We start from the raw sequence: 25,011 nt of genomic DNA on the forward strand, positions 1-25,011 counted from the left end.
GATGATGTTAGCCATGTTATGTATGATGATGTTAGCCATGTCATGTATGATGATGTTTGCCATGTTATGTATGATGATGTTAGGCATGTCATGTATGATGATGTTAGGCATGTTATGTATGATGATGTTAGGCATGTCATGTATGATGATGTTAGGCATGTTATGTATGATGATGTTAGCCATGTTATGTATGATGATGTTAGCCATGTTATGTATGATGATGTTAGGCATGTTATGTATGATGATGTTAGCCATGTTATGTATGATGATGTTAGGCATGTTATGTATGATGATGTTAGGCATGTTATGTATGATGATGTTAGCCATGTTATGTATGATGATGTTTGCCATGTTATGTATGATGATGTTAGCCATGTTATGTATGATGATGTTAGGCATGTTATGTATGATGTTAGGCATGTCATGTATGATGATGTTAGCCATGTTATGTATGATGATGTTTGCCATGTTATGTATGATGATGTTAGGCATGTCATGTATGATGATGTTAGGCATGTTATGTATGATGATGTTAGCCATGTTATGTATGATGATGTTAGGCATGTTATGTATGATGATGTTAGGCATGTTATGTATGATGATGTTAGCCATGTCATGTATGATGATGTTAGCCATGTTATGTATGATGATGTTAGCCATGTTATGTATGATGATGTTAGCCATGTTATGTATGATGATGTTAGCCATGTCATGTATGATGATGTTAGCCATGTTATGTATGATGATGTTAGCCATGTTATGTATGATGATGTTAGCCATGTTATGTATGATGATGTTAGCCATGTTATGTATGATGATGTTAGGCATGTTATGTATGATGATGTTAGGCATGTTATGTATGATGATGTTAGCCATGTCATGTATGATGATGTTAGCCATGTTATGTATGATGATGTTAGCCATGTTATGTATGATGATGTTAGCCATGTCATGTATGATGATGTTAGCCATGTCATGTATGATGATGTTAGCCATGTTATATATGATGATGTTAGCCATGTTATGTATGATGATGTTAGCCATGTCATGTATGATGATGTTTGCCATGTTATGTATGATGATGTTAGCCATGTCATGTATGATGATGTTTGCCATGTTATGTATGATGATGTTAGGCATGTTATGTATGATGATGTTAGCCATGTTATGTATGATGATGTTAGCCATGTTATGTATGATGATGTTAGCCATGTCATGTATGATGATGTTAGCCATGTTATGTATGATGATGTTAGGCATGTTATGTATGATGATGTTAGCCATGTCATGTATGATGATGTTAGCTCCGAGGACAGTGGCAGGTTGGGAGTTTGACTGGGGCGATACACCTGTCAAACCGTAACGCAGGTGTCCTAAGGCGAGCTCAGGGAGGACAGAAACCTCTCGCGGAGCAGAAGGGCATGTATGATGTTTGCAATGTATGATGTTTGCAATGTTATGTATGATGATGTTTGCCATGTCATGTATGATGTTTGCAATGTTATGTATGATGATGTTTGCCATGTCATGTATGATGATGTTTGCAATGTATGATGTTTGCAATGTTATGTATGATGATGTTTGCCATGTCATGTATGATGATGTTTGCAATGTATGATGTTTGCAATGTTATGTATGATGATGTTTGCAATGTATGATGTTTGCAATGTTATGTATGATGATGTTTGCCATGTTAGCCATGTTATGTATGATGATGTTTGCCATGTTATGTATGATGATGTTAGCATGTAATTTTAAACAACTTTCTAATTTACTTGTATTATCTAATTTGCTTCATTCTCTTGATATCATTTGCTGAAAAGCATATCTAGATATGCTCAGTAGCGGCTGATTGGTTGCTGCACCTAGAGGCCTTGTGTGATTGGCTCACACATATGCATTGCTATTTCTTCAACAAAGGATATCTAAAGAATTGAGCAAATTAGATAATAGAAGTAAATTGGAAAGTTGTTTAAAATTGCATGCCCTATTTGAATCATGAAAGTTTAATTTTGACTAGACTGTTCCTTTAAGCAATAAATAAGTCAGTATGAATGAGGAGTGTCATATTTATTGCACAAATTGAGGGTTGTCAATATTATTTTTTTTAAAAAAATAATGAAGTTTGTCATACTACCTTAAAAATGAATGCAGTGTCATAATTAAGAAATTAATTAGGGGTGTTATATTGTTTGTTAAATCAATGAGGGGATGCCATACTGAATTAAATGAATTAGGGGTTTCATACTGACTTAAGAAATGAATGAGGGGTGTCACACTGACTTAAAGGGACAGTTAAGTCCAAAAAAAAAACTTTCATGTTTCAAATAGAGCATGTAATTTTAAACAACTTTCCAATTTACTTTTATCACCAATTTTGCTTTGTTCTCTTGGTATTCTTAGTTGAAAGCTAAACCTAGGAGGTTCATATGCTAATTTATTAGACATTGAAGGCATCCTCTAAGCTAAATGCATTTTGACAGTTTTTCACCACTAGAGGGCGTTAGTTCATGTGTTTAATAACATTGAGCTCTTGCACGTGAATTTACCATGGAGACAGCTCTGATTGGCTAAAATGCAAGTCTGTCAAAAGAACTGAAATAAGGTTGCAGTTTGCTGAGGCTTAGATACAAGGTAATTACAGAGGTAAAACGTGTATAATTATAACTGTGTTGGTTATGCAAAACAGGGGAATTGGTAATAAAGGGATCTATCTTTTTAAACAACAAAAATTCTGGTGTTGACTGTCCCTTTAATAAATGAATTATGGGTTCCATACTGACTTACAGGGACAGTCTAGTATAAATTAAACTTTCATTATTCAGATAGGACTTTTAATTTTAATCAACTTTCCAATTTACTTTTATCATCAAATTTGCTTTTTTCTTTTGGTTTTCTTAGTTTAAACTAAACATAGGTAGGCTCATATGCTAATTTCTAAGCCTTTGAGGGCTGCCTCTTATCACATGCTTTTTAAATCTCTTTTCAACACAAAGAGACAGAAAGTACACATGGGCCATATAGATAACACTGTTCAGACACAGGGGGTTATTTAAATGGATACTAAACCCAATTTTTTTCTTTCATGATTCAGATAGAGCATGAGATTTTAAGCACCTTTCTAATTTACTCCTATTATCAATTTTTCTTTGTTCTCATGCTATCTTGATTTGAAAAAGCAGTACTGTAAGCTTTAGAGCCAGACCATTTTTTGTTCAGCACATGGGTAGCACTTGCTGATTTGTGGCTAAATGTAGCAAACCAATCAGCAGCTCTACCAAGGTGCTGAACTAAAAAAATGGGCCGGCTCCTAACCTTTTATTACTGCTTTTTTCAAATCAAGATAACATGAGAACAAAGAAAAATTGATAATAGGAGTAAATTAGAAAGTTGCTTAAAATTGCATGCTCTATCTGAATCATGAAAGAAAAAAATGTGGGGTTAGTATCCCTTTAAGATCTAGCACAATACAATGCTAAATTTAAGACAATAGATAATAAACAGTCACAGTCATGTGATCAGGGGGCTGGAAGAAGGTTCCTAGATACAAGGTAATCACAGAGGTAAAAAATATATTATAACTGTGTTAGTTATGCAAAACTGGGGAATGGGTAATAAAGGGATTATCTATCTTTTAAAACAATAACAATTCTATGGTAGACTGTCCCTTTAAATGAATGAGTGGTGCCATACTGACTTAAATAACTGAGTGATATTATATTGCTTAAGAAACATGTCACATTTTTAAAAAAACAAATAAAGCGCCACATGATAAAAACCATGGACGAGAAATGCCAGGTATCTTGTTTGTAACTTAGGGAATGCCATGGCTATTGTAAAACCAAGCAGAAGGGGCTGTTTCACTAAGCCCAGAGGTCCACCCTTCGCATCCCAATCAGAGAAAAAAAAATAAGTTGCGTGATTTCCAAGTGCCCCGGTGTAGCGGGGTGCGGTATATAAATCTTAAAAAAATTGCGCGCATGCATGTTAAACACGGTCTAGGAAGTTGACACTGAAGCCCTGACGCATGCAGGCAGGAACGTATGAAGCGGCACGCATGCACATTCAGATAAAGAATGTTTAAACAGCTGATACCACGTCACAGGAAGTGACGCGGTTTGCTGTTTTGTCGGGTTCACTTTTTTGTTCCGAACACCATAACTTTTCCCTTCAAGGTATCATAACCTGCTTAAATAGTAAAAACACCCTCGTTGTGCAATAAACAGTCGTGCTGTTTATCCTAAGTACATAATCCCATTTTTAGATTTAATTTGTTTTTATTTTAAACAGTTTACTGTTTTTTCTACCTTTTCCGCCTTGGTTCTATACGTATTTAATAGGGAGGGGGAGTTAAATTAGGTTTCATAATTGGGTAGGGTAATAAGTTGGTAAAGGTTAAAAAACAAAAAATATTTGTAGCGATTGCATGAGGTTGGTTGCGCAGGGTCTCCATTACGTGCCACGCTGGCTATAAACACCAGTCAGATAAATAATCAGATACTATCACAACGTACATTAAACATATTTGGCCATTGATATAGTAAACTCCTACTTTTCATGTTGCATTGTTTTCTCTTTGTTGCATATCCTCTATTCCAGCGCTTTGTGTATTGTGACCTACATACAGATCAATAAAAACCTTATTTAAATACAGTTTTGGTTAAATTTGTGAATCAGGACAAGTAGATTATCACAAGAGACAAGTATATTGGGCTCCCACTTTAGTCCCTTGGACAAGTAGTTTTTTTTTTAATTTACACACCCCTGGACTCCCTTTAATTAGCAAGAAATAATTTAATTATTCCAACCCATGTACTTTCATAACAGTAGATGACATAGAGCAAGATCAATCAATAAAAAATACTACTCTAATGCATATATACTCTGTTTTATTAAAAAATAAAGCAATCATAATTATCTAGAGTATGTGGTTTGATAATGGCCTTTGGTGTTCACCCCAGTACTTTTGTGTAATCCATTACAGCTTAATTATTATTGGAATGTTATACTCTCAATAATTCAGTTTAGTTATAGCATTGCTCTTGAGATTTTAAAAATCCCATATAAAGGTTCCCATCTGCGTTATATGCTGATTCATTCTTGATATTATTTATATTTGAGTTACAATATTGTCATAATTATAATTTTAACATGATGTATTTTTATGATATAGAGTGTCCAGCTCCAAGCTGAATAACTTTTCTCGGATAGAGCCTACCCTCCAACTTTTGGGTATTCCTTTTGACCAGAATGTGGCCCAGACTATTATTTCAGAACAACATGGAGCTGCAACACGACTTTTGTATCAAATGTATATTGCATTACAAAAGAAAAAGAAGGCCGGATTAACAGGGGTAGCAATGGAAACACTGAGGCCAGCTGCCCCTGCAAAGCTACAGAGTATTGGGACCGAAATTTATAGAGAGGTAAGCATTTTTATAAAGTGTAAGAGTTAGTAAAACCCATATATCCAGAATAATGATACATTATCCTTATCAAAAGTGTAATTCCTTCACTAAAGACCCTTAATAGCTTCTTGAAGCAGTGTTTGATTTCTGCAGTGTGTAGTGATGATATTTACATGTTTATAGCAATTTGTTTAAAAAGTATATTTTCGATGTAGTGCTTTGAAATGCACTGGACAACCACTGTTTAAGAACTGTTTATAACATGATTTTTAAATGTACAAAAATGAAAATCTATGAAACGTTTTATTTTAGTCACATTCACCTAGATTACAAGTTTTGCGTTACGGTGCGGTCCGGCTTTTAACGATGAAAACGCATATTACGAGTCGTGTCGGTATAGCTGTAACGCAAGCATTTTAGCCTGTAACGCAACGTTCATTCTGCACTCAAAAAATGTGTGGGATTTTCATAGCGCAGATATTACAGGTTTGTGTGGTCCGGCTAAAATGCTTGCTTACAGCCTATACTAACACAATCCATATCGCCATCTGAGAGCAGAAGTTATGGATTTTGTGTAATAAAAATGTTTCACAAAACTCATAACTAAAGTGTTACAAAGTACACTAACACCCATAAACTACCTATTAACCCCTAAACCGCCACCCTCCCGCATCGCAAACACTATATTAAACCTATTAATGTCTAATCTGCCGCCCACATCGCGACTATTAAATAAAGTTATTAAACCCTAATCTGCCGGCCACCAACACTTCCAACACTATTTAAATATATTAACCCCTAAACCACCGCTCCCCTACATCGCTGACACTAATAAAAGTTATTAACCCCTAATCCGCCGCTCCCCAACATTGCCGACACCTGAATAAATCTATTAACCCCTAAACTGCCGTCTCCCCACATCGCCAACACTATAATAAAGTATTAACCCCTAGACCGCCGCCCGCCCACATTGCAAAACACAAACGGCTAGATTATGAGTTTTGCGTTATGAGGGGTGCGGTGTTAACCCCTCATAGAGCAAAATTTTGCTTCATACCGCACTCCAATACCAGCGCTGCTTAAGTCAGCGGTGACTTAGTTGTACGTGCTCGTGCACAATTTCCCCATAGACATCACCAACACCTGCCAAAAAGCAGCGTAAAGCTCAGTAACGCATCCCCATTGATTCCTAACATGAACCCAGAGTCTAAACACCCCTAATCTTACACTTATTAACCCCTAATCTGCCGCCCCCGACATCGCTGACACCTACATTATACTTATTAACCCCTAATCTGCCACTCCGGACATCGCCGCCAGCTACATTATACTTATGAACCCCTAATCTGCTGCCCCCAGCATCGCCGACACCTACAGTATATTTATTAACCCCTAATCTCCCGCCCCTAATGTCGCCACCACCTACCTACATTTATTAACCCCTAATCTGCTGCTCCGGACATCGCCGCCACCTACCTACATTTATTAACCCCTAATCTGCTGCCCCCAACGTCGCCACCACTATACTAAATTTATTAACCCCTAACCCTAACACCCCCTAACTTAAATTAATTAAAATAAATCTAAATAAAACTTACTATTAATACCTATATAATTCCTATTTTAAACTAAATACAGGTGGCCCTCGGTTTACAATGGTTCAATTTACACCGTTTCAGAATAACAACCTTTTCTTTCAGTCATGTGACTGCTATTGAAGAGCATTGAGAAGCAGTGCATTGATTAAAATAGAAAAGAAATGTTTGCTTTGGGGACTTCTGGTGGTTGGGCAAACAATAAGACCACAACGCAAAGTAGCTCTCTGAACAGAAGAATAGCTGTTAAACATTTGAGTTTACAATATCAAAGTGTTTAATGTCCCTTTGACTCACTTTCTTGTGTTAAAGTTTTCTTTCAAAAAGATGTTCAATTCAAAACCTTTTTTAGTAATAATTATGGAATACTGTTAGAGATGTTTATAATGTGTACATATGTTATGTTGATTTAACATGATACATAATACTAATACATTGGGGCATATTTATCAAAGTGCGAGCGATATAGCATATCATGTCTGCTGCACATCGATAAATGCCGACAGCATACGCTGTCAGCATTTATCTTTGTGCAATACCGCCCCCTGCAGATTTCGAGGCCAATTGGCCGCTAGCAGGGGGTGTCAATCAACCAATCTTATTTGATTGGGTTGATTTCTGTCTGCTGCCTCAGAGCATGCGGACAAGTTATGGAGCAGAGGTCAGAGCTTGATAATTCGGCCCCTTAGTGTGTTATTTTATGCATTTGTTTCTATTTGTATATGAATACCATATGTATATATCCGTTACTGTGTTTTTTTCTTGTTTTAGCGCTTAAAGACCATTGTTCCTCGACAGAGTGATATAAGTCTGCAGAAAGTAACAGAACAATTTGAAATAAAAAGTAAAGAGATGGATGAAAAGGAAGCTCAGATACACAATGAAGAATTGAGAAAAATTCAAAAAATACAAGAAGAACTAAGACTTCAGGATATAGAAAAAGTAATTCAACAACTCCATTTTATTTCTTTATTAGTACAATCTTATCTTAAAGGGACATAATACTCATATGCTAAATCACTTGAAACTGATGCAGTATAACTGTAAAAAGCTGACAGGAAAAAATCACCTGAGAATCTCTATGTAAAAAAGGAAGATATTTTACCTCACAATCTCCTCAGCTCAGCAGAGTAAGTTCTGTGTAAAAAGTTATACTTCAGCTGCTGCCCAGCTGCAGGTTAAAAAAAAAAAAAGAAGAAATGGACAGCAGTAAATCAGCATCAACAGTGCTGAGGTCATGAACTCTTTTACTGTGATCTCATGAGATTTCACTTAACTCTCATGAGATTTCATAGTAAACTTCCTTAAACTCAATAGGGAAATAAGATGAGAGTGTACGAAAGCTCACTCCCTTAGCTGTCCCGGGACAGACCCACTGATTTGCTGCTTAGAAGTCCTTTACAATTGGATGTGGCTACTGAAGAACTTCTGAGGTAAAATATCTTTCTTTTTTACATAAAGATGTTCAAGTGATATTTTCTAGTTAGCTTTTTACAGCTATGCTGCATCATTTTCAAGGGTTTCAACATTTGGGTATCATGGCCCTTTAAGATAGAAAGGGTCTCTGGCATCTATCACCCAGCCAATTAAAATTTCAAAGTACAAAGGACAAATATATGAAGGCTCTATTTATTTAATTTAAATAAATTGGCTTTTTAAGTTGTTCTTACATGCTCAAAAATGTGTTTAATCCAGTTATCTTGATTATTTTTAATGAAGGTTTTTTTCTTACATTTCCATATACCTTGAATTTTTAATGTAAGAAAATAAACCATTCTGAAATCTAAAACTGTTTTGTTTTTGTGTGGTTACACGCTGCCTCTACCCGAATACTAAACTTCACTGACTGATCACAGGACCCTAAGTTCTCACCCACTGATACCTCAGACAGTATATCACCATTTGTGAGTAGTAAATCTGATATAGCTTTGTTGTGAGCTGGTTCCTTAACATTGCTCTCAGATCCCGCTAAAAGGGACACAAAACTGGTCCCTTGAAATAAAAAACAAACATCATGAAATTAATTATTTCCTAAAATCAACCCTCCTTTACCCTCGCTTCCCTTACATTTAGTCCTTGGCAGTCAGTTTTTGTCTTCTTCCAGAAGCTAAGCGCTAAGCCAGTTAGAAGCTGTAGCACTCCGCTGGTTGATTCTAAATGCACACACTCAGCTGCTTTCTATTGGCCTCTAAACAGCATGGAGGGTCTTGCAGATCTTGTGAACCCAGTATTGTGCAGAGACTGATGGAACTCAGCGTGAACCGTCAGTCTCAATAGAAGAAAGCATTACAGCTTCTTATTGTAGTGTTTTGCTTCTGTAAGAGAAGAAAACACATCTGCCAAGAAGGCCAAGGAGGAGGTGAAAGGTTAAGTGAGAGTAACGGGAGGTTGAGTTTAGGATACATTGCATTAACAAAATGTTCAAGAGACAAGGTTTGTGTTAAAGGGACATGAAACCCTAACATTTTCTTTCATGATTCAGACAGAGCATACAAATTTAAACAACTTTCCAGTTCACTTCTATTATTTAATTTGCTTCCTTCTCTTATTATCCTTTGCTAAAAGGTTTATCTAGGAAAGCTCAGTCGCAGCAAAAACCTAGGTTCTAGTTGCTGATTGGTGGCTGCATATATATACTGATAGTCATTGGCTCACCTGTGTGTTCAGCTAGAAACCAGTAGTGCATTGCTGCTCCTTCAACAAATAAAACAAAGAGAATGAAACAAATTAGATATTAGAAGTAAATTTGAAAGTTGTTTAAAATTGTATTCCGTATATGAATCACAAAAGAAAATGTTTGGGTTTAATGTCCCTTTAAGTTATTACTACGTCATAAGAGCATAGGGTGTCATTCCAATCCATTAGTATAACCATGCAAAGTGAATCAGAATGTGTTTGCTTTTTGGATTTATCTACAGTAGGTCTACAGCCTAGCCTCTTTTAAACAGCATATCTAGTACATTCATATTCCTTTTCTTCAATGATTCAGGTTTAGCATATGAGAAGTTCAATGTAAAATAAACTTAGTTGAGGTTTAGTTTTGTACAAATTATAAATATTTCTCAAAATATACTTTTAAACTATGAAACAAATAACTAAAATATAACAATTATACTAATTATTTATGATTGCTGTTAGATGTGCATTCATTTTCAGACAAATATTCAAATTAGGATATTGCTGCTATTGTTTGCCATCGTCAAAAATAGAATACGTGAATCAATGAATGAATTGGCTGAGTGAAAAATCTATCAATCATAAAAATTTGTCAATTAATACATCAATCAATCATGAATCTCTTAGCCACCATGTTTTACTTTTACACTGGCCATTTTTTAATACTTCTGTGTAGAATGTCTCTACGAGTTACCCAATCTGAATGGAGAAAAATCTGAATTTCCAGTGCTAATGAGTTCATAATTCAGGTAGCCTAATTTATTTAAATGGCAGAATTTAAAAGGGTTTGGAATGCCTTATAAAAGGGAGCTGTAAGAAAAAAAACTAATTTAATTTGTACAGCTAATCTAATGGATTGGAATGGGGGCCATAAATATATGGATTAAAAAGGTAATGCAGTGAAAACAACTGCATGTTTCTATTTGCATTTAAAAGGAAGCATATTAACATAAATAAAACCATTACAAGCTTTTAAAAAATACTAAATATTTGCTTCAAAATCTTACTTTACAGTAAAAAAATTAACCTAAATGCAGTTTTAATCTCTGATTTTGAACAATGGGATTTGATTTGTTTGATTAGTATGTATTTACTAGTAGAGGATTGAGGAGCAGGATCAAGGAGGTGCTGGGCAAACTGAAAAGCTTTAGAGTATCAATTTTACAGTTTACTATTATGCTGTGAAGACAGCATAATACTTTGAAGCATAAAAAGAAAGTTTACTTCTCAGGTATCAAGAGACCTAGCATCTAGTTTTGTTTCAAAATGATAAAAAATAAAGATATAAATAATAATTTCTCTTTATTTCAGTTTTTATGAACAATGTACAATTGGATACTGTTGACTGTTTCACTAAATAGCTTTTTTAATCCATTTGTTTTTGTCCATTTAATAGTAGATATTTTTTGCGAACAAAAAGTATTTCTGAACAACTTAAATTATGTGCTGTAACTAGATGACGTTGCTCAAGTCATTTTCAGCTACCGCTAAAGAAGGTTGACACCTCAAAATGGTTCCATTTTATTCCTGATATGATGTGTGATACTAACCATTGTCTCCCTAATCCAAATTAGAGTGTTAGAAAAAAAAGTGGGAGAAAATATTAGGGTGAAGCCTGTTATCATTAAAGAGAAATTAATGAGAATTTTGTTCATATCGTATCTCAAGGTCAAGTTACAAGGTAGATTTCTTTGAAAGAACGCTTTGAGGTGCCATATTTTATTTAATTCACTTATTCACTGTAAATTGATTATATCAATGTTCTACTATTGTATCACTTTTATTCCGTTTTCTATTTCTTGTTTTTCATCAGCTTCGACAAGCAAGAAGGAGACAAAATGAAATAATGGCACGAATTCAAGCAGCAATAGTACAGATTCCTAAACCACCGCCAAACCGCACTTTAAAGGCCATGGAAGCACAAAAGATGCTAAAAAAGAAAAAAGAAGCAGAGGTCGGTTTCATAGTTTGAATTTTATATTTATTTTTGCTTTTGACTAAAGTTTTATATAGATAGGGTTATTAGTCCTAAAAAAAAGTCAGATTGTTTGTTAGATGATACATGAAGAAAAAAATGTTAAAAAAAAGTACAGTGCACTCCAAATCACAAATCTTTGACGAGATTTTTTGTGGTTATGAAAACTCTGTATCTCGTCTAAGATGACTTTCACATACAGCCATTAGCTTATACAAATAGCAGTTATTAATCCGTACATTTTGTTTGTTTTCTATATTAATGGGCCATTATAGTTAAAAAAATATATGCTCTTACTCGATAGAGCATGTTGTTAAGACTTGTGGCCCTGCACCTAATAAAAGTACTGCTCAAGTCCCGCAACAGACTGCTGGTTCTGAGCAGAAACTCGTCTGGTTAGCATGACTAAAGAACTTGCGTGAAGAGTTAGGGCACTAAACATAATACATTTAAATATAAATGTACACTCATATATACACTATTTAATAAAACATATATATATACATTTTAAAAAGTCATAAAGGTTCAGAGGTATATGGAATATGACAAGGTGTTTCCTGAAAAGGACTATAATATATATACAGTATATATATATTTTATATATATATATATATATATATATATATATATATATATATATATATATATATATATATATATATATATATATATATGTGTGTGTGTGTGTATGTATATATATATATATATATATATATATATAAATAAATAAAACATACACACATACATGTACATGTCTAAATATATATGTGTATATATATATATATATTTACACACACTGTATGTGTACATGTGTATTTTTATATATATATATATATATATATATATATATATTAAAAATAAATAGAATATTTTCTTCTATGTAAAGAACATTGGATTGTAAAATATTCATAATTTGTGTCTGGTAAAGTGCACATAGTCGGGATGGCGTGAGAGCAATAGGTGTTAGTTTTTTTTTAGTTTGCGCTATCCATTGAAGTGTATAGGGAGAAGAAGTTAGTGGAGTCACAATATCCGAAGTCCAACACATTTTACTGTTAACTTCTAATACGTGTGCTAAACCGTGCGCGTTAAAAGTTTACTTCTGGCAAAGCATGTAACTTTTCGACCATAATGGCCCTTGAATATACAGAAAAAAAATGAGCAGTGCACTAAATCACTAACAAGTTATTATTTTATAGGATGTTTACACAGAAATAACACGGTTTGAAAAGACAGTGCGGAAGGATGGTTCGAACAGTAATTTATCAAGTAACAGGTGAAGCTCTTTGTTAGTTTGTAAGATTTATTGTATGTGTATTTTTCAGATTACTTTTAAAGTCAAGAAAAAATGTGTTTACTTTGACAGCAATAACGCTCTACTGAACTCCGTTTTTGCACATTTAACAAACATCACACTCTCAAAATATGGTTACTGTGCTTTTAAGTGCTGTTCTTAATATTATTTCTGAAAACAGTGAAAAAGTTAAAAAGGGACAGTATACACCAATTTTCATATAACTGCATGTAATAGACACTACTATAAAGAATAATATGCACAATTCCTAATTTTAAAATCCAGTATAAAACCGTTTAAAACTTATTTAGAAGCTCCCAGTTTAGCTCTGTTAAAACGATAGCTAGAACACCCACTGCAAGTTGGAAAAAGCAGGCCCTCCCCCTTCCTTTGCATATGAAAAGACCCTTTACTCAAACAGAAGCAAGCTGGAGTAGGTATACGTCGGTATTCTCCTAAAACTTTGGGGCTTGGTTAGGAGTCTGAAAATCAGAACAATGTTATTTCAAAATAAGCAAAACTATACATCTACAATCTACAAAACATTTATGAAAAGAAAAATCGAGTGTATAATGTCCCTTTAAACAGAAAATAAGGACTTTAGAGAAGACTAAAACTAGTAAGGACATTCAATACTTAAATATTAAAGATTGTAATCTAAATTTTTAATTGTTTTTTAATGGGTCAGGGTTATATACTTATTGTTTGACATTGGAATCAATACATTGACAAGGAGATTTTTGAAACACTACTGTCAAATTGTAAATTTGAAGCCTTTTCCGGATTTAACTCTTCTTGTAATTTAACTGAAAAATTGGCAAGAGGTGGGTGATGTTTGACTAATGAAAGACAGTTGCAGAAAACTATTGTTTAGAAAATGTTCACTTTCATCTAGAATGTTAATTTACTGCAAGAAATCACAACTGCAACATCGAGAAATGCAATTTAGCAAACCCATTTTTACAGTAAATCTTTCTTTACTCAAATTTTTGGAATTGTAAAGTAGAGTATTCTTGTCTTTAGGAACGAGGTTTCTCTTCGCAATCACAAAGTATTAATTAGGATTTAAGTATTTGCCACAATTATAGGAGAGAAACCCTGTTCTGTACAGTTAGAGTGAGGTTTTGACATCACAGTCTATACATTTTGGTTTTGAAATCGTGGTCTGTGCATTGAGTTCTGCAGCTTTGGACCATGTTTAAAACCTCAAAACTTAGTGGTTTTACAATATACAGTATGAGACCTGCTCTTCTTGGTTTATGAAAACGTCACCAAAACGAGAAAAGTATTTTTTTCAAACAATGATATAAAACATTAAAAAATACTTTTAAAAATATGAAAAGTTAACAAATATAATTCATTTGCAAATATGTCCAGTATAGCTATTATAACTATATACAAATGGCATTTAGATTGCTTAAAGTGATGGTAAATCCTAGCATTTGTGAAACGCTAGGATTTACCTGTGGAAAAAATAGGAGAAGCTCAGTGCTGCGAACGCTGCGAACAAATGAAGGAACTTTCAGCATGAAGTATTTTATACTTCTTGGGGAAGATTTACCAAGCAGCGCCTGCTGCTATCTCGCCGCATAGTTTCTGGCTCGCTGGAAACTGTAGTTAAGAGGCAGCGGACTGCAATCATCCCGATCAGATACGATCGGGATCATTGACACCCCCTGCGTATGCTGTCGGCATTTAACGATGCAGGACAGACATGATTCGCTATAGCTATTGCGAATCATGTCCACCCAGGGTTTGATAAACAGACCCCCATGACCGAAATTCCCCTTTTATTTGTTCCAAAGGAAAATCCTAGTGTTTCACAAATGTTAGGATTTATCATCACTTTAAGCCTTCTCAGGATGGATTTGGATTGCAAACTTTCATTTTCTTCCGAATGGGAAAGAGTCCACAGCTGCATTCATTACTTATGGGAAATAAGAACCTGGCCACCAGGAGGAGGCAAAGACCCACCAGTCAAAGGCATAAATACTCTTCCCACTTCCCCTATCCCCCAGTCATTCTTTACCTTTCGTCCCAGGAGGTTGGTAGAGATGTGTCAGAAGTTTTCTTTTAAAAAATTTTTACTTTTATTTATTTTTCATATGTCTCTTATGGAGGGTGCTACCCTTCGACATGGGACGGGAGTTTTAAGTGGTCCTGTCAGTCTCTCGTGGAGGGCCTGGACGAAAGTGACAGTCCGGAGATGCAGTGGGAGCTTCCCCTGCGACACCATCCCGACTCATATTCACAGCTCCATTTCAGCACTTGGCTTTGCCGAACTTCGTTTCGCTACATGCTGTCTTCTCTCAAGTCCATGACGGAGGCGATGCTACTATTCGTCACACTTGAAGGGCCGTGTTCCTGTTCCATGGTGTAGATTCCAGTAAGATCGTTTAATTTTATTCCGTTATTTGTAATGTGATTATTATGACAGTTAAGTATCGGCCTCGCTGAGGCACCTTCTGCTCCAATCTGGGAATCATGGGATAATTCCTCCTTAGGCTGGATTAGTAAACAGGGAAGGGTTTTTTGTTTATCATGTTTCTTATGTGATTCAACCTTCTTGTGTATGTGCATAGGAGCTCTGCGGCCGAGACATGTGCCTATGTGGCACATATTGGCTTGTTCTTTCGGTTGTGGTTTACAAGGCCTAGAACTATACCTTCGGGTTATGGCTATTTTATTCAGGCTTGCTTAACTTTTTCTGTGCGCCTAGTTTTGCCGCCCTTTAGTGGCACGCTTTTTGGGATTTTGCTGGGCATCTGGTGACCGGCCACGTTTTTACGCTTGGGTGGGTCTTCTTCCCCTTCCATATTCCTGACTAAGTGGTGACGGAGGAAAGCGTCTGCTCCACTGAGGTCTGGTCATAGGAGGTGGTGAGTGCCCCCAGCCATTGTGGGTGTCAGGTGCCAGTCGTTTCCCCCCCCCCCAATCTCTGTTTATCTTGTGCAGTCTTAAGCCATGGGGGATTCCAATGCCGGGACTAGTTTTATATCCGATTCTGAGTCGTCCTCGGATGAGGACCGTAATTTGTCCCTGTTATCGCTAGTCTGCCAATCTTGTCTCTCGTGCCTGGATAGTTTGCCGGGTCCCTCTGGCTCGGGGACCCTTGGCCTTCTGAGCCATAGGCCTCTGGGGGCTCTGCTCCTCAGGAGGCGCCTTCCCAATCGCATACTCATTTTACTTTTGAGGTTAGCCCCAATGTTAATGTCCCCTCCTCGCAGGGTGGATTGTTTCCCCCCTGGAGATGGCGGGACATTTTCGATTTAATATTTTAATGGCACTGATTCGCTTGCAGGACCCTGAAGTTTCCTTGCAGTTGTGTGCCTGCCTGCCTGCCTTTTCCGGGTGTTCAGTCCGTCAACGGCACTATAATTTAATTCCCCCGGGGGTGTTTGTTCCCCTGCAAGGTTCTTCAAGATAGGCTAGTGGGGATGTGTCTCTCCCCGGTCAATCTACTGTGAGTCTTCCCAGTCTTTTTTTCTGGAGGTTACGGTTTCCGTTTGGCAGGTCCTGTGGAGACATAGTTCCTTCTGGGCGGATGCCTGCGGGTGCCCTTGTTTCTCTTTTATCCGGTCCGGATTATTTTTCTTTCTGTTTTCCCTATGGGAATTCTGGGATGGCTTGATTTAAGTTCTTCTATGGAAGTTGTTTCCGGATTTATTCTGAAGTTTTGTGTGCGACCTGTTACTTGTTAACCTCTTGTTCAGTTATTTGATTTTATACACACAAAAAAAAAATAAGAAAAAAAAAATACACTATTCTTCTGGACCTTCGGGTCTGGATGTCAGAAACGCTTGGGCTGTGGCCCGTGTCAGTCCGCACCCGGCGTCGGGACCAGTGGTATCTCACCACGTCCTTTCGCATCCCTGATCCGAGGGGTGTGGTCCTTACCATGTGGAGCGGTTATGTCCTTTTGAGTTGCTGTTGATGGTTCTACTAGATTCTTTGCCATCTTGTAGTTTAGGCTGTCATGCGGAGTTGGCCAATGTCCTCTTCCTCCGCCCCTGGGAGCTTTTTAGGCTCTGATGGGATTTTGGATTGACTTCTCCGGTGTTGTCACTGGTGCCCTGGTCGTCTTTATCACCCCTTGGGTGGTTGGGCCTGTGCTGGGCTCTGTTCTTGGAGTCCTGTGCCTCGGGGCTACAGATTAGGTTTTTTTCCCCCTAATAGACTCATGCTGCGGGTGTTTTTCGCAGTATCTCTTGTGTCCTTCTTGGATTTTGATCCAAGTTTCTTTTTCCTCGTTGAGATAGCCTTGGGCGCTGACTTATGGAAGCCTGGTTTCCTCCTTTATGATTCCGGCGTGGATCTCGGCGGAGAGTCTATGGTTCTGGCAGTCTAGCTCTTTATCCTATCTTTATGTCCCCGTTATGCTCCTGGGATTTGGGGTTGGGTCAGGATGGGTCCTATTGTCTCCCTTTTAGGGAGTCTGGGGTATTTTCGGTTTGATACCTTTGTGGAGGATGTTCTCTGGGCCTTTTTGTTAAGGGGTTCCCTTTTCTTATTCCTTTTTCGTGTCTAGGACTAGCTCTAGCTCGATTTGACCTCTTTTTCCCCTTTGTCTCTGCCTTCTGCAGACTTTGTCACGGCGCATGGGTTGGGCTTGTTGGTCGCCTTGCTGCTTGTGTTAAAGGGACATTAAACCCAACATTTTTCTTTCATGATTCAGACAGAGAATAGAATTTTAAACAAAATTCCAATTTACTTCTATTATCTAATTTGCTTCAATATTTAGATATCCTTTGTTAAAGAAATAGCAATGCACATGGGTGAGCCAATCACATGAGGCAAATATGTGCAGCCACCAATCAGAATCTACTGAGCCTATCTACATATGCTTTTCAGGAAGGAATATCAAGAGAAAGAAGCAAATTAGATAACAGAAGTATATTAGAAAGTTGTTTAAAATTGTATTCTCTATTTGAATCATGAAATAGAAAATTTGGGTTTAATGTCCCTTTAAGGGGGCTCGAGTGGTTGCTCTCAGTCTTGGCCCTTTTGTTGGGTTCTGGGAGGTCTGTATTCCTTTAGGACACAAAAAAGAGGGAATCAGGGGTAGCGGAGTTATATAATGGGAGGTAATATCTTGGTATGACTGTGCTTGTATAATAAATTTGTAACTTTAGAATACCACTAATATTATTACCTGTCGTGGAGACTAAACAAACAGAACATGACAACTAGCTTAACTAATTGTAAAAAAAGTATACAATTAAGTATAGAAGGATTAGCTCCACAATATGATATATCTGTTAACTCAATGCGAACTGATAGGAATCAGTAGAAAGATATTATTCCATTGTAGTTCCATCACATTCATACATAGTTATCTTTATTAGAAAAATCTCAATCACAACCAGGAATAATCAATCTCACAATAGCTTAAGCTAAATTTTAAAAACACTTGATCCAGGTTAGTCTAGAATGTAAATTTACTGCTAAAGTACTTACAAATAATGACTATCAGCCGACAGTTAGCGATAAAGTTAGATAAACTAAGCCCTTACAATCCGAGGGCTAAATTAAGCTTATAATTATATTTAAGATGTAACTAGAAGGCTGATATATATAGTAATGGTGTATTGGTTAGCTAGTTTTTAACCATGGTAAGCAGTTAAAATAAACAACAAGGAGAGACAAAGCTGCTCCTGTCGGACCCCTAACGCGCGTTTCACAAAGAACGCTTCCCATAAGTAATGAATGCGGCTGTGAACTCTTTCCCACGGAAGAAAAGGAAATTATCAGGTAAGCATAATTTATGTTTTTACGCATGCAAATTATGTATAAGGATTTGGCTCTGAGTATACTTTCACACTAATTTGTCTGCTCTTATGCCATAACGACTCCTTTTTTTGAATCAAAGTTTTGGTCAATGTTCATTTAGCCCTTCCCATTGATTTCAATGGGAGACACAAATGGTAAATCGCTAACAAGGTTTAGGAATCCAAAAGCGTTGTATTTCATGTTTTTGTTCCTGATTACTTTAAAATCTTACTCAGAAAATTGTTAAGCTGTACTTTTTAGTACTTTATGCATATATTTTCCATAGGCTAAATAAAAATCCTATGCAATCAACATACTAGTATTTTCCTACATCACTTTATTGAATGAATAACTAAACCATTTTGTAGGAGTCCAACTTTACAGAGGTTACGATCGACAGTTAACGTGGGCACCGCTGTTTTAAAGATGGAACCTACTGATGATTACATCAGAAAAATACAGAAACGTTTGGAAGAAGATAACACAGCACGAGAGCAACGGGAAAAAAGAAGACGTAAAATTCTAATGGAACAGCTGGTTACTCATGAGGCACAAGAGGTAAGAATCTGTGTTATCTCCATGATGTATTTAACAGGAACAGCACCCTAGGTAAATTAAGCTAATATTAAGCTAAAATGAGATAATATTACATTTTCAATGTTTGTTGCACAAGTTATCATTAAAGGGACAGTCTACACCTTAGTCATCTTAAAGTCTTACCTAAGATTAAGCTGCAAGTGTCCTCCTGTACCCTTTCTATATCATGCAGTAGGAATGGTAAACATTTATTTTAAATTGAATATTGTTTCTGGCCACTTTGAAATGGCTGCCAAGCTCCACCCACTGATGTCATCAGACTCTGAGCTACATCTAGGCACTCTGCTGAATAGCTTTGACAGTCTGTTGAATTCAACTTGTGAGCCTTTTGTGATTGGACACCACATGCAGCCCAGATTGTGAAGTCATTAGTGAGTGGAGCTTGGCAGCCATTTCATAGTGGCCAGAAACAAAAATTAATTTTATAACTACTTTCTTACCAATCCTGTTGCATGATATAGAAAGGGTGCAGGAGGCTATTTGCATCTTAATCTAAAGTAAGACTTTAAGATGACTAAGGTTTAGACGGTCCCTTTAAATCAATTTATTTTAAATTATGCAATTAATGTGTGCTTTGGATAGCTTAGGTAACCTTTATTAATAAGACAAAATGTTATACAATTGCAAAGTATTACATTGTCCTCCCTACTTCATAATGACACCCTTCTTACAGCAGAATATGCAAAAATCAGTTTGCCAAAATGAGATGTAGATCATTCAAACTAAAGGAATGCAAGAAGGGATTTGCATTCACATTTGGAATTTTAAATGAGTAATTTATTATAATAATTACATGTTCTAATAAGTTAGTTATTTTATAAGCTTCTACATTTTTATAATTCATTATAGGTTTAACCACTGCAGCAATATCTCTACTTAGAGGTATATGAAACCCAAAATGTTCATTTCGTTATTTAGCTATAGCATACAGTTTTAAACAATTTTTAATTTACTTCTGTTATCACTTTACTTTCATTCTCTTGGTATCTTTTGTCGAAGAAGCAGCAATGCACTACTGGGAGCTAGCTGAACACATTGGGAGAACCAATGGTAAGAGGCATATATGTGCAGCCACCAATCAGCAGCTAGCTCCCAGTAGTGCACTGCTGCTCCTGAGCCTTTCAAGGTATGCTTTTCAGCAAAGGATACCAAGAAAATTAAGCAAATTAAATAATAGAAGTAAATTGGAAAGTTGTTTAAAATAGCATTCTGTATACAGATCATGAAAGTTTAATTTTGACTTTACTATCCCTTTAAAGGGACAGTTAAGTCAAAATTAAACTTTCAGGATTCAGATAGGGCATGCAATTTTAAACAAATTTCCAATTTACTTTTTTCATGAAATTAGCTTTGTTCGCTTGGTATTTTTTGTTGAAATCTAAACCTAGGTAGGCTTGTATGCTAATTTCTAAGCCCTTAAAGGCTGCCTCTTATCTCAGGGTATTTTGACAGTTTTTCACAGTTAGACAGTGCTAGTTCATGTGTTCCTTGTAAATAACATTGTGCTCACTCCTGTGGTGTTATTTAGGTAATCACAGAGGTAAAAAGTTTTGGGTTATGCAAAACTGGGGAATGGTTAATAAAGAGATTATCTATCTTTTTAAACAATAACAATTCTGAAGTAGACTACTCCTTAAAAGGACACTACACCCAAAAATTTTCTTTCATGGTTCAGTTAGAGAATACAATTTTAAGCAACATTCCAATTTACTTCTATTATTTAATTATTTAATTTGCTTCATTCTTTAGATATCCTTTGTTGATGAAATAGCAATGAACAAGGGTGAGCCAATCACACGAGGCATCTATGTGGAGCCACCAATCAGCAGCTACTAAACCTATCTAGATATGCTTTTCTGCAAAGGATATCAAACGAATGAAGCAAATGAGATTAAAATTGCATGTTCTTTCTAAATCATGAAATACAAATTGTGGGTTTTATGTCCCTTTGAAGTCTAGTGGCAGGTGCAGGGCTACCTAGAATTATCAGGTGCAAGCTAAAGGCAAGCATAAGCAGGGATAGGCAAGGTTTTCGTAAACGGACACTGGTGTCCGTGACTATCCCTTGCAGTGTCCGCCACAACCTTAGTATTTCTTTTCTTTCTGATTAAATAATAGGAATAAAAAATATGTAGTGTGAATAAAGATAGTGGCTTGTCAAGAGACTGTTTGCGATATTGGGTGATAAGTTATGGAATAAATAAGCCTGTGTGAAATACTGGATGTGTATCTGCATCAGTATAATAACACACAGCACTATATAATGACACAGTAGTGACAATGGTACATGGGTATAGCCAGAGGAGGGCTGGTTATAGGGTCAGTGGTATCTGCATCAGTATAATAACACCCAGCACTATACAAAGACACAGTAGTGATACTGGCACATGGGTATAGCCAGACAAGGGCTGGTTATAGGGTCAGTGGTATCTGCATCAGTATAATAACACCCAGCGCTATATAATGACACAGTAGTGACACTGGCTCATAGGTATAGCCAGAGGAGGGCTGATTATAGGATCAGTGGTATCTGCATCAGTATAATAACATCCAGCACTATACAAAGACACAGTAGTGACACTGGCACATGGGTATAGCCAGAGGAGGGTTGGGTATAGGATCAGTGGTATCTGCATTAGAATAATAACACCCAGCGCTATATAATGACACAGTAGTGACACTGGCTCATGGGTATAGCCAGGGGAGGGCTGGTTATAGAATCAGTGGTATCTGCATCAGTATAATAACACCCAGCACTATATAATGACACAGTAGTGACACTGGCACATGGGTATAGCCAGACAAAGGCTGGTTATAGGATCAGTGGTATCTGCATCAGTATAATAGTATAATAACACCTAGCACTATACAAAGACACAGTAGTAACACTGGCACATGGGTATAGCCAGAAGAGGGCTGGTTATAGGATCAGTGGTATCTGCATCAGTATAATAACACCTAGCACTATACAAAGACACAGTAGTGACACTGGCACTTGGGTATAGCCAGAGGAGGGTTGGGTATAGGGTCAGTGGTATCTGCATTAGAATAATAACACCCAGCACTATATAATGACACAGTAATGACACTGGCTCATGGGTATAGCCAGAGGAGGGCTGGTTATAGGATCAGTGGTATCTGCATCAGTATAATAGCACCCAGCACTATATAATGACACAGTAGTGACACTGGCACATGGGTATAGCTAGACAAAGGCTGGTTATAGGGTCAGTGGTATCTGCATCAGTATAATAACACCATGCACTATACAAAGACACAGTAGTGACACTGGCACATGGGTATAGCTAGACAAAGGCTGGTTATAGGCGGATCAGTGGTATCTGCATCAGTATAATAACACCATGCACTATACAAAGACACAGTAGTGACACAGGCACATGGGTATAGCCAGAAGAGGGCTGCTTATAGGATCAGTGGTATCTGCATCAGTATAATAACACCATGCACTATACAAAGACACAGTAAGGGCACTGGCACATGGGTATAGCCAGAGGAGGGCTGGTTATAGGATCAGTGGTATCTGCATCAGTATAATAACACCCAGCACTATACAAAGACACAGTAGTGACACTGGCACATGGGTATAGCCAGACAAAGGCTGGTTATAGGGTCAGTGGTATCTGCATCAGTATAATAACACCCAGCTCTATACAAAGACACAGTAGTGACACTGGCACATGGGTATAGCCAGAGGAGGGCTGGTTATAGGATCTAATTGATACTTGCAAGAGTGCTAGCATACTGTCACCTATTCTCTCTCTTTTTCTTGTAATTACCAGACAGTTAGCACCCCCCTATTTTCTTATCAATCAAATTGTTTAACATTTAGACCTGCTTGTCAGATCAGTGTGATAGACTATATATATATATATATATATATATATATATATATATTGTTAATAATATTAGGGGTGTCTCATAATTGGTGAACTTCCCACTTTTTTGTTTCTTTAATAGCATCATAGTATTAAAAATTAGGGAGCTAATCAACTGTATAGTTGTCTGCCTCAATAATAAATTATCTTTTTTAATAACAATACAAACTTACACCTTTTTTTTTTTTTTTTTCTTCAAAATAATTTTTATTGAGGTAGCAAAGACATACATAAACAACATCTGATACAAACTTACACCTTTTAAGAGGAAAATGAACCGGTGTCATAATAAGTAATCTATTAGAGTACACTATAGAACAAAGGGTGAATAACTGGGCTGCAGGGGGAATCGTATTGTCAAACCCTTAAAATTGAGTCTTCAAATCAATTGCATAGATACCAAGTAATAGGAAATTAGCATCAGTTATAAAATGATAATATAAGATTATACATACATACATACATAAATAGGAGCGCTCTACTGGTACAGCTCATTACCACCTGGGAGCAGCTTAACAAGGTCAGTCTAGCCTCTAAATACCAGGCAATCACCCTCTGAACAAGAAACCTGGCAACCCCAGATTATCGTTTTTTCAGCCTTCCCTCATTAAGGTGCAGCCATATTTCTCTAAGCACATTGAGCAAGGAATCCAGGTCTGGTTTTGCCCATCACCCTTAGGGAAACCTTCCCAGGGTCATAATACAAATGCATAAATAAAGAGAAGCACTCTACCAGGAATGAATAGCTCAGTAGCTTGTTCTATGGTGAGTTACCACCTAGATTCTTTTAGCCCAACTCCTTTATGGTTTGGAGAGGGCTGATAATGTGGTAGTCCCATAGGTGGGAAGAAGATCCACTTGCTAGCCCCACGTAACTAAATCAGTAACGCTATATTGTTATTTAAAATTGTGCGCTCTATCTGGATCATGAAAGCTTATTTTTTACTTAAAGGGATACTAACCCACATTTTTTCTTTCATGATTCAGATAGAGCATGCAATTTTATGCAACTTTATAATTTACTCCTATTATCAATTTTTCTTTGTTCTCATGTTATCTTGATTTGAAAAAGCAGTAATAAAAGGTTAGGAGCCGGCCCATTTTTAGTTCAGTACCTTGGTAGAGCTTGCTGATTGGTTTGCTACATTTAGCCACAAATCAGCAAGTGCAACCCAGGTGCTGAACAAAAAATGGTCCGGCTCTAAAGCTTACAGTACTGCTTTTTCAAATCAAGATAGCATGAGAACAAAAAAAAATTGATAATAGGGGTAAATTAGAAAGGTGCTTAAAATCTCATGCTCTATCTGAATCATGAAAGAAAAAAATTAGGTTTAGTATCCCTTTAAGTGTTCCTTAAAATCAAAATAAAATTTGAGGGGAGGAGTAGTTTGGCAGAGTAACAAATATGTCTACTAAATTATATGTCTGTATTTAAAAGTAATTTTATTTCATTTTTCTAAATGGGATAAGTATTGTGAAGAATATTGCTGTCAATTTCATACCTTTCCTGCCTGCAAATTAGGCTCATTGGCCTCTAGTTATGAAGCTCCGTACGTACCTGCCTTCGCCGGCCCCAATACGCTCGCCTAAGCTCGCCTCACATCACCGCCGCGGACCTGAATACGTTCACAAAAGTTATCAAAAAAGCTGTGAAAAAGCCGTGCACCAAGTACGTGGCGATGAGCAGCAGACTGTGATAGTTATCACTCATCCGATCTCAGTGCTCTTCGGCTTTTCTACAGCTTTATTGATAAGCTGTCACTAAGCACTCACACTATACTATACTGTTCCACCCCCTATA

General features: G+C 36.7%; 1 protein-coding gene across 1 annotated transcript in view; it reads left to right on the plus strand.

Annotated features, from left to right (window-relative positions):
* Positions 1 to 25,011, plus strand: part of SPEF2 (sperm flagellar 2) — a 439,169-nt gene that overhangs the window by 42,815 nt on the left and 371,343 nt on the right. Inside the window, exons 3-7 of the mRNA XM_053699669.1 lie at positions 5,174 to 5,426; positions 7,775 to 7,945; positions 11,493 to 11,633; positions 12,854 to 12,930; positions 19,086 to 19,275. Of these exons, the coding sequence (XP_053555644.1) occupies positions 5,174 to 5,426; positions 7,775 to 7,945; positions 11,493 to 11,633; positions 12,854 to 12,930; positions 19,086 to 19,275 (832 nt within the window). The remainder of the gene's footprint in view (positions 1 to 5,173; positions 5,427 to 7,774; positions 7,946 to 11,492; positions 11,634 to 12,853; positions 12,931 to 19,085; positions 19,276 to 25,011) is intronic.

This window comes from Bombina bombina, chromosome 2 (genome assembly GCF_027579735.1).
Source record: "Bombina bombina isolate aBomBom1 chromosome 2, aBomBom1.pri, whole genome shotgun sequence".
NCBI lineage: Eukaryota > Metazoa > Chordata > Amphibia > Anura > Bombinatoridae > Bombina > Bombina bombina.